The following is a 17,635-nucleotide window of genomic DNA, read 5'->3' on the forward strand; positions in this document are numbered from 1 at the left end:
ACCACCGTAATCACAGCCAGAAGACAGCGGGCCTGTTTTCTACATCCGTCTCACAAGTAATATTTTAAGACTAGAGACTCCAGATGTAATCAAAAACATCCTCACATAAAGTTGAACCCCTCTCGGTCACTGTCGCTTAATGCCTTCTTTGGCAGCCCAGGACATTGGCTCCACCAGCCCAGTCATTATCTAGCCTGGGGTATAATCAACAAAATCATCAAGTGGCAGTTTAGACAGCTTTACTAACGTTGGGTGAGTTCTAGATTAGTTTGTTGGGGATTTTGACTCGAAGAGAACTGGTATCCCCAAAGTTTTTTTTCTCCATTTTGTTCACCAGTTGGAGTTTGGGATCTTTGCATCTTGCTTAGTTGAGTTTCAAAGACACTTAATATTTAGAAATATTGACTTGATGGCACTAACAAAGTCGGATGAGAAAAAAATAACACTACTGTTCTCTGTAGAGCTGCTTTATAGCTTAATTGAATTTGTTCGTAATTGATGAAATTTCAACAATGACACATTGAACTAAACTGAATCAACATTGAATCAACTCAGTTGAGCCACAATTGAACTTGATTTGCGACTGATTTACTTTATAGATGTATAGATTGAAATGAACTAAATAAACAAATGAAACTATTGCCTTCTGTTAAGCCGAATTGATTACGTTTATAAATTGATGATTTTTTTCCAACGCTGATGGATTGAACTAAACTGAATCAACATTGAATTGATCAGTTCGCAAACCCTTTCTCCTGTTGCCATGACGTCGTAGTTTAACTACTTCAGAATGTCGCAGTGATGGTCTTTTTGTGGTAAAGGACCTGGAATAGATTCATGCATTGAAAACAGAAGAAAACTGAATCATAACTGCGTTTCAACGGACTATTTTATTATTCAACACCCAAGTATTTAACTTCACCATTGAAATCATTGCATGTAGTTTCATACGTAACAGGTTTACCGGTACGCAAAAAAAAAGGATTTTAAACGAATTCCTTAGCTTATTACCGTTACTGTGGCAACCAGAAACAGCACAGCACACATTTATATATTTACTCATTGAAAAAGTTTCAGTTCATCGTTTTTACCCCGTTTTAAGAAGAATTTCTATGGAGAGTTGCAGCCGTAGATGTCGGGCAAATGCCGGACAGCAGCGTAGAGTCAAAATAGTTGAGTCAAATAATTTGTGAGTATTGCAAAATTGACACTTATTGAACCAAACCGAATCATCATTGAATCGTTTTTAGATAAATAATTACATTGTCTTTCGTTGAGCCACTTATTATTGAATTTAACTTTTAGTTCTTATAACTTATAGCAATTGAACTGAATGAACACTGAACTGACTTGAGCTGATTCTGAATAATGGCACTGTCTGTAAAATTGCTTTATAGCTAAAGAGCTATAATATAGCTATAGGGTTTTGCATCATCAACACCGTTAATGAACTGAATCAACATCAAACCCACTACAGCTGAATGAAAGCGAGTATTAAACTGAACTAAATCAATACTGAATTGACTTAAGCTGAAAAATCTGCTTTGTAGCTGGATCAGCTTTGTTCATAATCGACTAATTATTTTAACATCGACCCTGTTATTGAACTCGACTGAACCAACATCAAATTGGCACGAGCTGAATAACAACACCGACCTAAACTGAATATTTCATAAATGATAGTTGCTAAACTAAACTAAACTGACAGAAATTGAATGACACTATTGTCTTGTAGAGCTGAATTTAGATTCGTCTTATTTTTGATGAAGTTCACATCACAGATTCTGTTGCTTCCCTGTTTAATACCGTTAGGCTGCTTTGAAAAAAAATCTCTATTGTTCAAAGCTCTATATAAACAAAGGTGACGCGCTTTGAGGAGCATTCACCCAAAGGAACGGAAAACTTCAAATACCGGCGATCGAAATAGCGGTTTACAACAGCTAGTGCAGAAAAACAATGCAGTGATATACCTCCACGGTTTGAGCGGATGGCCTTGACCTGCTCTCTCAGCATAATATAAAGACCCGCGGTTTCAACTCTGTAAGGACTGATGAGAAAATAAGACTCTTGGTGTGATAGAAACGCATCCATCACAGGAAGTGCAGCCTTCACCATTCGGCGGAGAGGAAAAACCCCACCTAGACACACATACGCAGAAGGAATGAAAAACTCATTTGAAAACAGAAAGCTGAAAAGCAACATTCATTCAACCGTTTTTTTTCTAAAGCTCGCGCCGCTCCCAGTTCTCCATCCCGAAAACAAAGTAAATCAATCTCTGATTTATAGAATCAAAGATTTACTTAACCATATTTAAATACATCAAATAGTGATTTTTGACTTTTAGTTCAGCAAGCCGTCTCTGCACAAATACATATTCTGGCTCTCGGCGGCGTAATTGGTTTTGGGATTGCAGTCAACCGTCATATTGCATGGAACACTGAAGAATATGACTGAAAGACCCTCATTAGGCGCTTTCCAAGCATATGGGCTTTTACTGTGCAACTGAGACCTTGAGACCTTGAGAATTCAGCCATGAATGTACGAGCGTCTGTTAGGGTATAATTATTGATCTAACAAGATAAAGAAAAGCGCTGTACGAAACGAGTGCTTACACAGGTTTGTGTCTCGATGAGTGTTTCACCTCGAGGTGAGAGCATGTCATTCAGCGGGAAAGGCTGAAATTATGATCCGCTCACCTAGGTTTCTCAGTAATTACTCATATTGTGCAAATGCAAATTTGCGCATTGAATGCTTTATTTAAATGAGGCCAATTACAAAGCTTTTATTTTGCCTCCTTGTCGCAGTCTCCGATATCGTCTTCTGTGTCGTATCCTTTAAGGTTGAACTTGATGATCATTTCTGGAGTCTGTGATGAAAAGGCCTTTTACAAAAAAAACCCCACTTTGATTCAGAGTAGATGTTCACTTGGATGTAAACACAAATGAGGCTGTGAAGGATGAAAGTCAAGCTCATATAGTCTTATGGGGTTTTTTTGTGTGTACGTCATGGGCTTGGTTCACTCCGACGGCCAGTATAGTAATACAGCATTTCTTCACAATTTAAACACACAAATGTCTATTTTTGGTTCATACCATAATTTGGATATTATACATTAAACTGTCTATATGCCTTTGATCATGGTATCCCAAAAATCGGTTGCGAAATTGTGCCAAACGCACCAGCATACAAAGCTTCATACGATATCATTTATGTTTAATTGTATTGTTATATTGGGCCATTCGAGACATATTTGCATTACACTGACTTAAGTTGCATGCGACATATTTTTAATGTCCACATGCGAATACAATTAGCTTTCCCGTGGTTGGTGCCTGATTGGTTAGTTTTATGGGTTAGTTTATCCGGTTTTCTTCTAAAAGAAGAAAGTCATATGCATGGAGCCCTTGCTCCAAAAGCTATTATTACAAAACAATCCATTTCCTATAAATGGTTACATTAATGGTATTTATACAGTATTTTTTCTAAATGAGGTAAACTTGACTGACCGCTACTTTTCCACTAATGTACGTAGTGTAAAACCTGATTTATTTGTTTACCGAGGTCACCGGTGAGAGGGAAGTGCCATCTGCGCACCTGAAGAATTGGCAGGTTCATCAAAACCCAACACAGATTCCGATCCTCGTAACCCTGCTCTGTAGCATGCACATGTGTGAGCGCGTATTTCCCGTTGCTGCGCTAATGAAAGCTCATTGACACCCTGATCACAGACCGTGCAGCCACTGGGGCACGTCACTAATTAACACCGACATAATCCGTGTCCCGCTCTGACCTTTCCAGGCCTTGCAAGGTTTGTGCTACTGGCGCCAAAATTGATGTCAATTATTTCAGATTTCATGTTTTTTCCGCCATGAATAAGTATTGTCTGAAATGACTGATGATTATGTTTTCACGAAATGCGATTAGGATGACAAAAGGAAGGTGTGCTTCGAATGGGCTCTCCTTGCTTAGTGTTTCCTTTGATGATGGAGACATTTTGACGTTATTACATTTTTGGATTATACGGCCATTTATCCTGAGCTTTTGGGTATTGGACCCGAAATTCATAAAATGCTAGAAACGGCTTCTGTTATCCAAGTAAGCCCTTCATGATCAATGAGAAAAGAGTCTAGTGAACTTTAAAGGGCTTCTTTATTGAGTATATACGGTGACCCCGAAACGTACTTGAATACTTCACAAATCAAACTGTCCGAATTATATCGCGTTATATAAAAAAATATCAATCAAAGTGGCATCTGCAAATAAAAAACGCTAGAACATTTCTCTGAGACATTTTGCGGCTTCGTGTCCAAATGGTTTTTGGGGGCACAAGCAAAAGCGTGCTTGGAATAACAGAAACGAACAACTTCAAAGCAAAGGAAAGCACAAAAACATAACTCTTCACAGGCGACAACGACAGATCTGTTTAAGGGGTCGTGTTTAATGCTAAAACATCATCTCAATGAATATAATGAGCAATCTCAGGAAGCCTGGCGTGCACATTACAGTTCGAGATGGTAAAATATTTCTCAAAACAACCATTAACCCTAAACACCCATCAAAGCATAATTAAAACACTTATGAGCTATTAACTAAAGCCTATTTTTCACCAAATACAGGTTAACCAACGTACAAATACATCCTAGAATTAAAAATGTAACATAAAATGAATTATTTTAACAATTATTGACCATATCCTCAAGATAGTCAAAGCTTATGTCATTTGCAGTGAATTCTAAAAACGAGAAACACATTATAAGGATAAATATTTAGGTTCAACCCAAGTTTAACCCTCAGAGTCCTATTAAACTACTGCAAAACATCATTGTACCTGAAAGTTACACATCGACTGCCATTGTCCCCCGAAGCAGCACAGCTCTGAATCTCATAAAGTGATCACATCCGACTGAGGAGGAAATGAAAAGATGCGTCAGTTTAGAGAATGTATGACAATTTTCGTATTTGACGCATTTCACATTTTGGCGGCTAACATCCCACAATCTTTTCTCATTGAGTCTTTTCTTTTTTAGTATTGTAGTATAAGGCTGTAGGCCTACTTTAAACTAAGAAAATTGCTCTTTGAGTCGCAGGTCTAATCAGAAAGAATGCTCCAATGATTATATCCCAAGGATTTCATAACCGCTGATGATTTAGTACCGTGGCACCAACGACAGGAAATGAACAACAACGCCGGTCACAAATAACCAGGGAGGCCATTTGTAAGAATTTAGGAGCTGCCGTGAAAAATGTCTTGAATCCCAGCGTGTGTATTTTCATCACAGGCATCCTTCTGAGAAAATGGAAGATTTGTCTCTTTCTTGACACTCATGTTTAGCGCTCATGTTTATACATCTAAAATCTGCCCAAATGTCAAATTTGTTAAAATAGAGCAATTAAAAAGTAACGACTAACTCGCTCGGCGTTATGACGTTAGATTGCGAACGAACTTGAACTCTTGAGCTGATCTTAGCGCCTCCTCAGCTTGGTGAAATTTCGAAGGCCATTGACGATCACGACTCCTGCACAGCTTACAGGCAATTTGCTGACTAATGACCTGAAAAGGAGTTGGCTATTCATAATAATAGCAGAACGGTAGCTAGATATAATAGCAGAATAGCAGTTAGTGGTAACGAAGTGCAGACCGTATCTACTGTTACTGTATCGCTGCAATTATTTTCTTCCAATTGCTCAACTTTAGCTAAAAGTCGTTGGAAACTATTTAAACTTGCAATTTGGATTAAACTTGGTTTTAATGTATGAATATAAACATGGGACTATATTACAGAACCTGTGTCTTCTTGATGGTATAAAAAGCTTTACGCTAGACCTATTGAGAAGATTTTGTCCCGTTTCAGAAGACTGAAATGTCTAGTTGAGAGTACGTGCGCTTGCACTTAGTTACCAGGGTTAATTGACAATCTGATCCCAAAGATCTCTGTCAGCCTCTCTGCCATGACTCAGACCTTTCTGCGGTGATGCCTGTCATTAATGTTTCAGAGCTCAAGCACTCCGTTGAGACGGTTTCTTGTCTGCCGATGGTGCTGTATTGATAAATGAAAAGCATTAAGCAGAAGCTTGTTTGATCTGCTCAGTCGAGGAAGCCACAGAAGCTGCTGGCATACCAATTTACACCCATCACTTATCTTTCCTTGCATGCTGTCTGTAAGCAGTCATGTTTATTTTTAACTATATATATAGGCTGATATGAGGTTTTGGGGGTGGGCTCTTTTGATACGGGCCAATAAGCAATCGCCTAGAAACCACACCTTCTAGCACTATCACATTGTGGCAGGAGGTTCCGGTCCCATTTCCCCCCATTTAATTGTTTTGTAGTTCAGATAAGGTTATACCGTTTTATTTCTACGCAGTTAAACCGTTCTCAGTCTACAATACCATTTACTGCAAAACACACTCAGTAACACCTGGAGTGTGTTTTGACTGAACTCCCATCCGCAGGAACGAAATGAACTTTTCGCCAGGAAAGAAGCCAACTATCACATCACCATTAAATGGCCTCATCAGTTTGTGCCACATTTATATGCACTGCACAGATGTCAATACATTATGTAAAATCTAAGCCAATAATAGGCACTTCACAGTGAAAAGGAGGCAGTAGACAATGAAAAAAAATTCTCAACTGTCCACGCAATGTGACAGTACAGTTTTTTCCAATCAACACCCACAATTCCATTTGGCTTGTTCTTTCTACTGAAATCTATTTAGTTTCCTTTGCCCTGTTTCCTTTTTCACAGTTAAGTGGTGGGATACCAGTTTAACCTCATGTTAACTGAACAGAAAAATTTGTCTAAAAGGGATCATTTTTTTGCATAATATCATAAAGCCTGATGAAAATTTTTGGTTTCCGATGATGGGTCCAAAAACAGCACAGTATCTAATATTTTTAAGAGGCTCATCGGATGCAAAAGTAGTTTGAACGTAAATGTGTGTTGGAAGTGTGTGTACACATCCATCCTATAATGATAAAAATCCTCCCAGTGTTTCCTTTCAAATCTCAGTGACAGAAGAAAAAAACTACACATGTAAATTGAAATGTAGCTTACACTTGCTACGGTTTAACTGATTAAATATGAGCACGGCAAGTTTTAAAAAGACAGGTGCTGCTTTGAAATGCTTTGGCTATATTCCTGGCAAACAGACTCCGCCCCCTTTCCCCCAGACTGCTTATTGGTCGAACAGAGGTGCATTTCCCAAACAACGCCAAACTGGCACGCATGCGATGGAGGAATAACTTATGCTATTTAACCGATTCGAAATTTCTAAGATGCTGCTGCGTTGAGCACTGCACCTACTGACTAATTTATTATTTTTTTTCCCTTTCATTATGCTTTATTTCATCTTTGATTCATCACGGCTTCCCTCTTATGTCACACTCCAGGGTTTCCTTACCTATTTATGCACATGGATGCTCAAAAATAAATCACTAGAATTAATTTTATATTTAGCTGGAATGGAAGATACCGATAGTAATGCATGTCAGCTTGCTTCTCGTGCATAAGAGCGTATTTATTGAAGCCTATATGTCTTACTAACAAGAAGAACAATGCTAACCACAAATTCCAACCACGTACAGTTGTGACATATTGATTACAAAAGTTAGTTTGAACTATGCCGTTTGAACCGAATCGATGCTGGTAACCACAAAACTTGCCATAGCTGGCTAACAATGTTTTTGGGAAACGCACCCCAGGGAATCTACACATATCTATGATCAAATCGACGGAAGAAAGGGCGGGGTCAGCAGAGCTCATTAGCATTTAAAGCAACATGAACTAGAATGGCTTGATGAAACAGTGCTGATTTTGACAGGGTAAAGAAATTTTAAGTACGTTAGATTTTTCATTAATAACGTGTCCAGCTGGACCATCCTGATAGATTCTACTGGCCACGCTTAAGAATGACCGAACAGACAGAGAGAATAGAACAGACACTGCAGGGGTCAAAGTTAATTGAATGGTACAGTGTGTGACAGCAGAGAGAATCAAACGGCCTCACCTCTGTGGCGTCTCTTCGGCTCTGACATGCACTTCTGCTGTGATAGCTTCACTCAAACACTATCTGCAATCTCTGTTCCTGTGTTTTGAAGAGACAGAGACATTCAAGAATAATGCCGGGTTTTTTTGCCTGGGTTATCTGCACTAGTTGATCATCACGCTCTCATATTCGATTCATGGGACTCCCTCTGCGCTCTGGTGAGTATTGTGTTTCTGGTAATTCAAATGGCTGCCTGTACGATAACGCTAATGAGACTTTTTGCAATTAACCCAATGGTCTCGTCAGGTGGGCCTGAGGGGAAATTTGTGCTGATGGTGTCATTATGGGTTAGATCACAGCAAAAAGAGAATATCTGAAAAGAAAAGTCTACAAATACATCAGGAAAGGAGCCAGAGGACAACGTCGTGTTACTGCAGAACCGCGATACGATTCAAAAGGGTGGTATTGATGGTGTGCAATGAAAGCGGCGCTCCAGCTTGACTGAGGAAGCGTGTGTACAATACGTAATGCGTGTTATAAATTATTGGCTTCTTCTGACAGGGAATGGATGGGTTATGCTCGTGTGGTAATCTTCTTCTGCCTAGCGTCTCCTTCTCTTCGCTTCCTTTCTTCGGTGCCTACTTTGAACATAAAAGAGTTTTACTTTCCCCACAAAGTCTGTAGATTTTAACTCTCTTAGTTTGAGCCTGATCCGTAAGCCTATTCTATCCCACAAGGAACAAGAATTGACTCCTACCATCTCATCCATTTTCTGTAGAAGCTGACCTATGGTTGATGCTACTGGGCTTTGAATTAGCGGACAGGGAGAGTTAAAGTCATGCATTCTAATCACACGCTAATCAGTCCAGATTAGAATTGATACAGAGAGAAAATGGATTCATCCCCTCACCCCTTGAGATTCTGGAGTATAATAGAGATGGATAATGCTTGTGATATCTTCTTCAAAGACTCTCAGATTGATTGTGTGTCCATCAATATGCAGTAAACAGATATCCAATGACTGACACTTGAACATCAGTGCTAAAGAACAACCCTCATGAACTTTGCCTGAAGTACAGAATAAATTCAAAACTGGACTGATAGCAAAAAGTATGATTAACATTGATTTTTATTAAATATTACAGACAAAACTGCATCTTTAACCCTTAAATGCATGAATGTTTCGACGATCATTATTACATATTGCCGTCTTTAACCACCCAGACCTATATATCCAGCATGAATGAATTTCTAACTACTGCATAAAACTCATGATATTTTAAGAACAATTACAGAAGAATAAAATAAAGCATATTTCGTTACCTTTAAAACTTAAAAGGGTTCGATTTGAGCAGATTTTACCATTGCTATCATCGTCAAAGCGTACCTGCACATGCATCATCTGTCTCATATCTCAACCATGACTTTATTTTGATATTCCTATTATATAAATTCATATTTTGATATCTAGCAGCTTATTCACCATTTCCAGAATCAAATGGCAATGACATTTATTTTTCATTGTGCATAGTAATTGCTCTGCAGCAAAGCCATTCAGACCAGTTCAATGATATTAGTTTGTTTGATGCCTGCAGTAATTGTTAGAAAAACATCATGGCATATAAAACACATTTACATACCTTACATACCTCTAGTGACCCTATACAATTTTTTTTACAAAACAAACAACATCAGAAAACAAGCTTTTTTTTATAATTTACATGTTTTTTCTAGTTCTGTTGTTTAGAATGAATTGATTGAGGACTACTAAGAAAACTCACGTCTAACTTTAAAAAAATGAAGGCGGGAGAGGGTAGAAAGTGATGTTTCCGAGTCACTAAAGACTCGAAGTATGCATTTAAGGATTAACTATATGTTGTAATATAAACAGTCAGTATATACAAGTTATTTAAGTCTTAAGGCCCATTTACACCAAGCATGATAGATATAAATATAATAAAGATGTATTTCTAAAAATCATTCTCAATATTAAAGAATAGCAGAGTCCACACCAAAGCTATAATGATAAAGGCACAGAGAAACTATATCGTTGGAATCATTTTGAGAACAGATTTTTTTCCAGCTGATGAATGATTCAAACACTGACAGCCAATCAGGCTCCATCCTGTTATAACGAGATGTGGACTCCGCTATTCTTAAATTTTGAGAATGATTTTCAGAACAATGTCGTTATCTTTAAATCCGTTCACACCAAGAATGACGACTATAAAGACAATGATACACCAGCGAATAATATTGTGTTTATTCCCACTCTGTCTGGCGCGTCAATGTTTTTATCGTTCATCTAATAAAAAAAATTATTCTAATATGTTTCCAACTATATCGTTTCTCTTTGTCTTTATCATTGCAGCAGTGGTATGGACTCGATTTTTTCAACTGTATCTTTATAGTTATCGTCCATAGTGTGAATGGGCCTTTATAGTTCATTGTTCGTATCAATGCTAAAGCATAGTAACATTATGTTGTCTGCCACACAGACATATACAGATGCCTCATTGGACCTCTCCAGGCACATAGATGCGGCCGCCATGTTGGAACGGTGTATGTGATGTCATTCACCGTACTTTTGATTCACACAGAGCTGTTGTATGCAGAATTGTGGCATCTTTTGAATATTCATTGATTACTATGGCGAATGACGTCAAATCATACCGCTACAATATGGCGGACGGCTTACATGTCGCAGTCCATAGCAAGTCTCTAATGAGGCTTGGCCTCCTTAAATACTTGAGCTGAGTGGATTCAGTTTTATTGTTCAGTCTGAAACTGATTCCAATGATGTAGCTTTTCTTTGTCAGTATCTGTGGCGTGGATTATTATTACAGAATTAGAACAAATATTAAAACTTTAGTTATCGTCCTTGGCGTAAACAGCCCCCAATGCCCTGCACGCTTCATATTACTTGTTTCAAGTGCTTTTCAGAGTAAGCCAGCGACAGTAGTGCTCACTTTGGAATGACTTTTTCCCCATTCATCAAGTACGTCTTCAGAAACTGGAATTTAGCAGTCATAAGGGGGATAATTAATGTGAAGGAGAATAATAAAGCATATTTACCAGAGAAAATCAAGCTAATGCAACTCCTCAAGCCTAATGCAGAGACAGATAGGTCCTAATTATCAGTTAATCAGTTTAATTACCCATAATTAGACTTTTCTAATTATCCTACCATTTTGGTCTGCAGATACATCATCAACATCCACGTCACAAAAACCCTTGTATTGTCAGTTTACAAGGAGCCAACACAAGACACACACGGCTTTCCAAATGACTGTTGGCCAACAATCAGTCATTAAGTCATTAACCTGATTAATGCGTACAGCTCGTTATGATTACACACAACTGATGGTGCACGACAGATTTTTTTTTTTTAATTACCTGAGCATATACACTTAAGTTTACAGGTGATCCTTTTTTTAATTTTTTAATGCGATGGAGAAAGTAAGTAAAAAATATGCACTCTGAGGGAACTTTACAGCTTAAAAATATAACTGCTTCTGCCTCCTACTGAGTAAACAGTATGCAATATTTAGCAGTTGTTGTGAAGGAGAAAGACACCTCTCTAATGATCTAATTCATTATTCACTGTGTGAGTTACAGATGGCGAGGGTGAGAGATTGCATCTATGTGCTAATGACGGCCTGTCAACATGATACCGCCTCTCTATACAGCTTCCTTAGGATGGGAATAAGAGACTGCAGATGTTAATATATAGATTTTTTAAAAAATCCAGCACGCACTACACAACAAGACTGCGTCAATGGCCTGTGAGTCATTGTAAAGTGTTGACATGTTAGATTACACACACTTCACGTTTGATTGTCCATTAAGACGGCAATCAAGCATCAAAAGCTTTGAATTTTTCATATTTTACTGATGTCACATAACGGGCTGAGACTTGGAAAACAACTTGTGTATGAGGTCAGCATTATCAAAATATTGGGCAAAAACCGCGCATTATCTACTGAATCAATGTGTGAAGCACATCTTGCACACAATATTATGAGCCCTTCTTGGGTAAAAGTAAAAAAAACACTTTTTTTGACATTACTGGTCTTATTTCGGAATGTACATCCTAAAGATTTAGCAATGTTAATAGAGCTGGCACAATAGTCCAACATCATTAATGACAAGCAACTATGAATCGACAAAAGCAGGACTATATTATTAAGATACAATATTATATACTGTATGCTGTCAGGATTGATCAAGGAAAAGAATAATTTAATTCAATACTTTATGAGTCCAGTGTGTGTATGTATATATATATCCCAGAATTAATGCTTATGTGGAAAGGTTTTTAAAAAGCACATCACTTTGGACCAGTTTACTGCCCTTATTTATTTACTACGCTTTATATATCCCGCTGAGTGGCAATATGGCTTTGAAGAGTTTGTGTTCTTATATTTATGATTCCCTGAGTGAGAATACTTTAGTGTAGGAATCCCAACAAATCAGACACTGAAAGCAAATGGGATATATTCACACGGTGTTTGATAAAACAGTGTCCTCTTCACATATCGAGAATGTTGTGTTAGAAAATCATTGCAGCGTTTTCAGTTTTATTCTGTACCACAAGCACTTTCGGTCCCTGCTGATCTTCGGCTGCCTATTTCCTTCTAGCTGCTCCTTGGTAAGATGCTCCTCATGTCCGAGAGCACCATGGATCTGTAGTTGCGCTCCAGCCCCTCCATGTACTCCAGGTAATTACTCACTCTGAAGCCGTGGATTGGTTCCTCCTGCAAGCGGGCAAAAGAAGCACAGATTTGATGAGCAGCGCTTGAGAGAGCCGGTTTGCGGAAAAGAGGGTAGAGCGGGTTTATAACAGCTTTAGAATAGATTGCGCTCAATCCGTTTCGATGAGAGTTTGATATTCTTGCTCCAGATCCTGATTATCCTGCACGCAGAGTGGCTAAAATCACCCCGTGAATTGTGCGCCGCTGAATGAAATCATGCAAGATTTTACACATTATAAATATTGTGCCGGATCTCACTGCCTACAGTAACAAATGGCGTATATTAATGAAACAAGAGGTCGCCATGCGAGATGAGGCTACACGTTCTGATGCTAAATAAACAATGCTCTGTCTAATATACTCTGACATTTAGCTGGGGATAAATAATATTGTTTAGACAAAGCCAAATGAATTACATTTTGTTTACGATGAGTCAGCGAATGCGGGTCCTAAAGCTGTGCCTCGAGTTACAGAAGGACACTTCGGTTCATAGCGAATGGATGAAAATGAGAGAAAGGATAATAAACCTTTATGAGTTTGCTGCGTTAAATAAAATATGCCTGCAGTGTAAGCAGTTTTGTGATATAAATGCAGACCACAGCAGTTGGTATGGCAATCACAAACAAAACAGATAAGCTCACAATGCTTTAAGAGCAAACAAAAAACTAATGGCCGGAATATGTCTATTACAAAACAAACGATAAACACTGATAAAAGCTAGATAATGACATTTTAATACGGAACATCTTTATATGCAACTGGATAGAGTCAGATAATAACAGACAGCAGAACAAGTACACTAAAGAAAAAAATATGCTGCTCTGGTGACAGAAAGTTGGTTTTGCCGTTACGATGCTTTGGTGAACTTGTAGGAATACTTCACCCAAAAATGCATTCGATATGTATTCCAATCTAAGAATTGCTTTTTTTCCCCCAAAGAAACACAAAATTGGATGATCTGAAGGATGTCAACAGTTTGAGAATGTGAAAAAACTAATAAATGCGACCCTGGACCACAAAATTAGTTGCTGGGGTATATTTGTGGCAATGGCCAACAATACATTGCATGTGTCAAAATTATAGATTTTTCTTTTTTGGCAAAAATCATTAGGATATCGAGCAAACATCATGTTCCGTGAAGAACATTTTATACCGTAAATATATTAAAGCTTAATATTTGATTAGTTATATGCATTGCTAAGAACTTAATTTGGGCAAAAAGGTGATTTTCTCAGTATTTAGATTATTTTGCACCCTCAGATTCAGGATTTTCAAATGTTTGTGTCTCGGGCACATATTAATCTATCTTAACAAACCGTGCATCAAAGGAAAGATGAATTATTCAGCTTTGATATGATGTATAAAATCTCAAGAGTTTGTGGTCCAGGGTCACAATAAAAGGCATGTCACAATGGGGACCGGAGGTCATTCATTTCAAACATGGTGTGATAAAGTTTTAATATCTAATTTTGGGCTTTTGTTGTATTTCAGAAAGCAGCTTGGAGATCCTGTGAAACGTAGAGGTTATGTAGAAGAACAAAAACTGAGGAGATATGAAATAACAGGGGGGTAAATGGAGACAGATTTTTTTCTTCACACCATTAATGACAGCTGTGGAGTAGCAAAACAGAGAACAATTGCGAAAAGTCCAGATGTTTCCCTAAAGCTGAAAGACGTCTTTCGCCTACAAAGCCATTTAAAACTAGGAACTGGTTAAGTTGGTGGGTTTAAAATGAAACACTAAAAGTGACATTTTAATTACAAGTACCCATTATCTAAAGACATTAAAACTATTCAGCTGCCTATTGTTACTGATAAAAAAAAAAAAAAAAAACAAAGAAAAAATGGTTCTGCAGGATGCTTTGAACTCACTAGCCAGACTCGGTCATGGTTTTCAAAGAGTTGGATGTATTCGGCAGTGACAGACAATTGCTTTTGAAATCTCGCAAACAAAAGAACGTCTTTAGTTGAGTTTGATTTCTGCAATGTTGAATCATCCAAAATGGATTCATTGTACATTTACCCTGGCATTCAGCTACAGAGTGACATCGGGAGGGATTGTTACGAGTAATTTCCATCCAGATCTTTAATTTAGATGAAATATAGATAAGTTTTGTAATCTTGGATATGTACAAATCCTCAGAAGCCTTTCAGGAATCGTCTGAAATGCTTTCTCTTTTCTACAAGGTACACCGGCACACGCGCACAAAGGCTGAAAAGTTTGAAACTTTTAAGGGTGAAGCAAGGACAAGAGTGTGTTTAATCTGATTTACTCTAGACATGCTTGCACACTTTAAACCTTTGTGCATCCTTTAAAACAACACCGGCTTCGGGATTTTCTCACCTTGAAGGACTAGTTCAACCAAAAATGAAAATCCTGTCATTATTTACTCACCCTCATGTCTTCCGAAATATACTTTCTTTCCTCTCTGGTATACTTTTATGAGTTTATGTGGCGCCGTTATGTCCTTTTTAAAGCTCGACTGTCCCAGATCCACGTCCACTTTCATTAAATGGAAACGAGCAACATTCAGCTAAAAGTCTCCTTTGTGTCCCACAGAAGAAAATCATACCGGTTTGAATAGAGCAAATGATATATTTTCGTTTAAAAACAGGTTATACTGCACCTTAAGAAAGACCTGCAGGTCCTGCGTCTGAGTGTGCTGCAGGATATCCTGCTGAAGGTGACGGAGGGCAGAGATGCACGTATAGACCTGATAGTCTGGTCCCATGATGACGCACGTGGCTACATAGTGACAGATCTCAGGCCAGTCCAGGTAGTTCCAGAAGCACTGGCCGAGCCACTGAATACAGATCTGCATAACAGGTGGAGGGAGAGAGAGCTAGGTGAAAGGTGTTTTGCGAAAATGCAACGTTTGCGCCATACATTTTTTAAATTAATCGATATGACGTGCTGGAAAAATAAATGAGAGACCAATAACTTCTGAAAATCAAATTCTAACACGATGGCCTCAAGGTCTGATGCAGTCCATTACCTGTTAAGAGTTAGAATTAGCCATGAAACAAATCATCGCGTCATTTTCTGAAACAGCTTTTTTGTAATTTTCCAGTAAAAATAGTCAATGAAGACATTAATATCGCTACAAAATTATTCATATTTATTAAATAATCCCGAGCACGAAATTGCATAAAACATTAAACGCACAAGAGTTCCCACAAAAATCTAAAGCAGCAGGATACCAAAATGAATGGTAATAAGAAATATTTGGCAAGCTGCAAATCAGCATATTCAAATGATTTCTGAAGGATCCTGGAATAATGACTGCTGAAAATTCAGCTTTACCATAAAATTAATGAAATTTTTAACTTCAAATATACGCAGCCCTGGCGAGAAACCTTTTTTAAAAATATCAGAAAATTTGACTCATCGCAAACCAGCACCAGTTTATTTTTTTATATAAATCTCGTTTTAAATCTAAATCTAATAAAAACGACGTGCTTTATGCTTACAGTAGTGTTTTCACTTGAAAACAAGGGCGAAATGTTTTGTATGAATGACAAAAAATTAATCAGGTCTCTTAAATCGCAATATGCAGAAATCTCTTTCATCTACTTGCTTGATGCATTTCTGTTTTGTTTCTGTGGCGGCGAACTAAGTTCAGGTCATATAATCCTCCCTTAGAAGCTGTTCAATTATTCTGCGTTATCGTAGATGGCGTTCCAGTTCTGCCAAGCGTACATGCCTCCTGTACATTCAGACCACTCCAGCAGGCAATTTATACAGCATCTGTGTCTCTCTTTCAGACACTCTTCCTGCTTTGTCTTGAATCTGAAACACTCTCCTCGAGTGCACAGACACGGACGCCCTCTATGATGGAGGTGACACTCAATTTAAAATAGAAAATCTTCTTTCCTTCAGTTTTTGTCCATTCAAAACTAGTTATAAGTTTTAGAACTTTGGGTATTTTTTTAGCAACTGCTGAGGTTTTATTTTTGTTGCATTTTAAAAATCCCAATCATGTATTGTCTTTAGTAGATCACTGCTTCTGTCGTCTGGTATAATAATTTTAATGTCACAACATCTGTTATGGACTGAAGAGAAAGTTTTTTGCTTTTGTTTTTAAACAGATGGTCACATTTATATATCATATAAGACTTTTTTTATCTTTCCATGGCTCTAGTAGCGACTCTCATTAACTCATGTAACATGAAATATATATATTTTTTATACAATTAAAAATATGTATTTTTTTAAATTCAAACGATTAATCGCATAAAAACATTTTTGTTTACACAAGTGTATACTGTGTGTATTTATATGCATAAGTATAAACACATGCATGTATATATTTATGAAAAATGAGTTGTTTATGCTAAATATTTATATATTATATATTTTATATATATTTTATATAAATCTATATATTTTATAGATTTATATTTTCAAAATATTTGCTGAATGCATTTTATATATACATATATATATATATATATATATATATATATATATATATATATTATAAACAATTAATCCTTTAACAGCACTGATTCACACACACACACACACACACACACACAGAGCAGTAAATTCTAACACACTGCGTCTAACTCAGTGATCAAATGTACTAAAGATAAGAATTACCGCAATCTTCCTCTGTGTTTTAGTACATTTTGATTTTTAAAACAGCAAACATTTTTTTAACTCTGAAATCTTGTTTCTGCTTTCCCTTCACATCACAATAAAGTAAAAAGAGGCAATAAGCAACAACACTTGTTTTTATGTGTCCCTAGAAAGAAGAGAAACTCGTTGCTCGGGAAGATTTAAAGCTCACTGCTTAAAGTACGTTTATATTTTTAGAGTATGCTTGTATGTTTTGATAATTTAAAAATCCTCTTGCATTTTCTGCTTTCTTTATACACACAGAGAAATA

General features: G+C 37.4%; 1 protein-coding gene across 2 annotated transcripts in view; it reads right to left on the reverse strand.

Annotated features, from left to right (window-relative positions):
• Positions 1-9,100: 9,100 nt before the first annotated feature.
• Positions 9,101-17,635, reverse strand: part of tbc1d32 (TBC1 domain family, member 32) — a 37,299-nt gene continuing 28,764 nt past the window's right edge. Inside the window, exons 33-34 of one of the 2 annotated variants that reach the window (XM_043219343.1) lie at positions 15,371-15,559; positions 9,101-12,746 (exon numbers count right to left, since the gene is read on the reverse strand). In XM_043219343.1, the coding sequence (XP_043075278.1) occupies positions 12,627-12,746; positions 15,371-15,559 (309 nt within the window). In that variant the 3' untranslated portion in view covers positions 9,101-12,626. Of the gene's footprint in view, positions 12,747-15,370; positions 15,560-17,635 lie in introns of those variants that run through there. The other variant, XR_006247216.1, reaches the window with a different exon arrangement.

The sequence above is a fragment of the Puntigrus tetrazona genome, chromosome 20 (assembly GCF_018831695.1).
Source record: "Puntigrus tetrazona isolate hp1 chromosome 20, ASM1883169v1, whole genome shotgun sequence".
Classification (NCBI taxonomy): domain Eukaryota; kingdom Metazoa; phylum Chordata; class Actinopteri; order Cypriniformes; family Cyprinidae; genus Puntigrus; species Puntigrus tetrazona.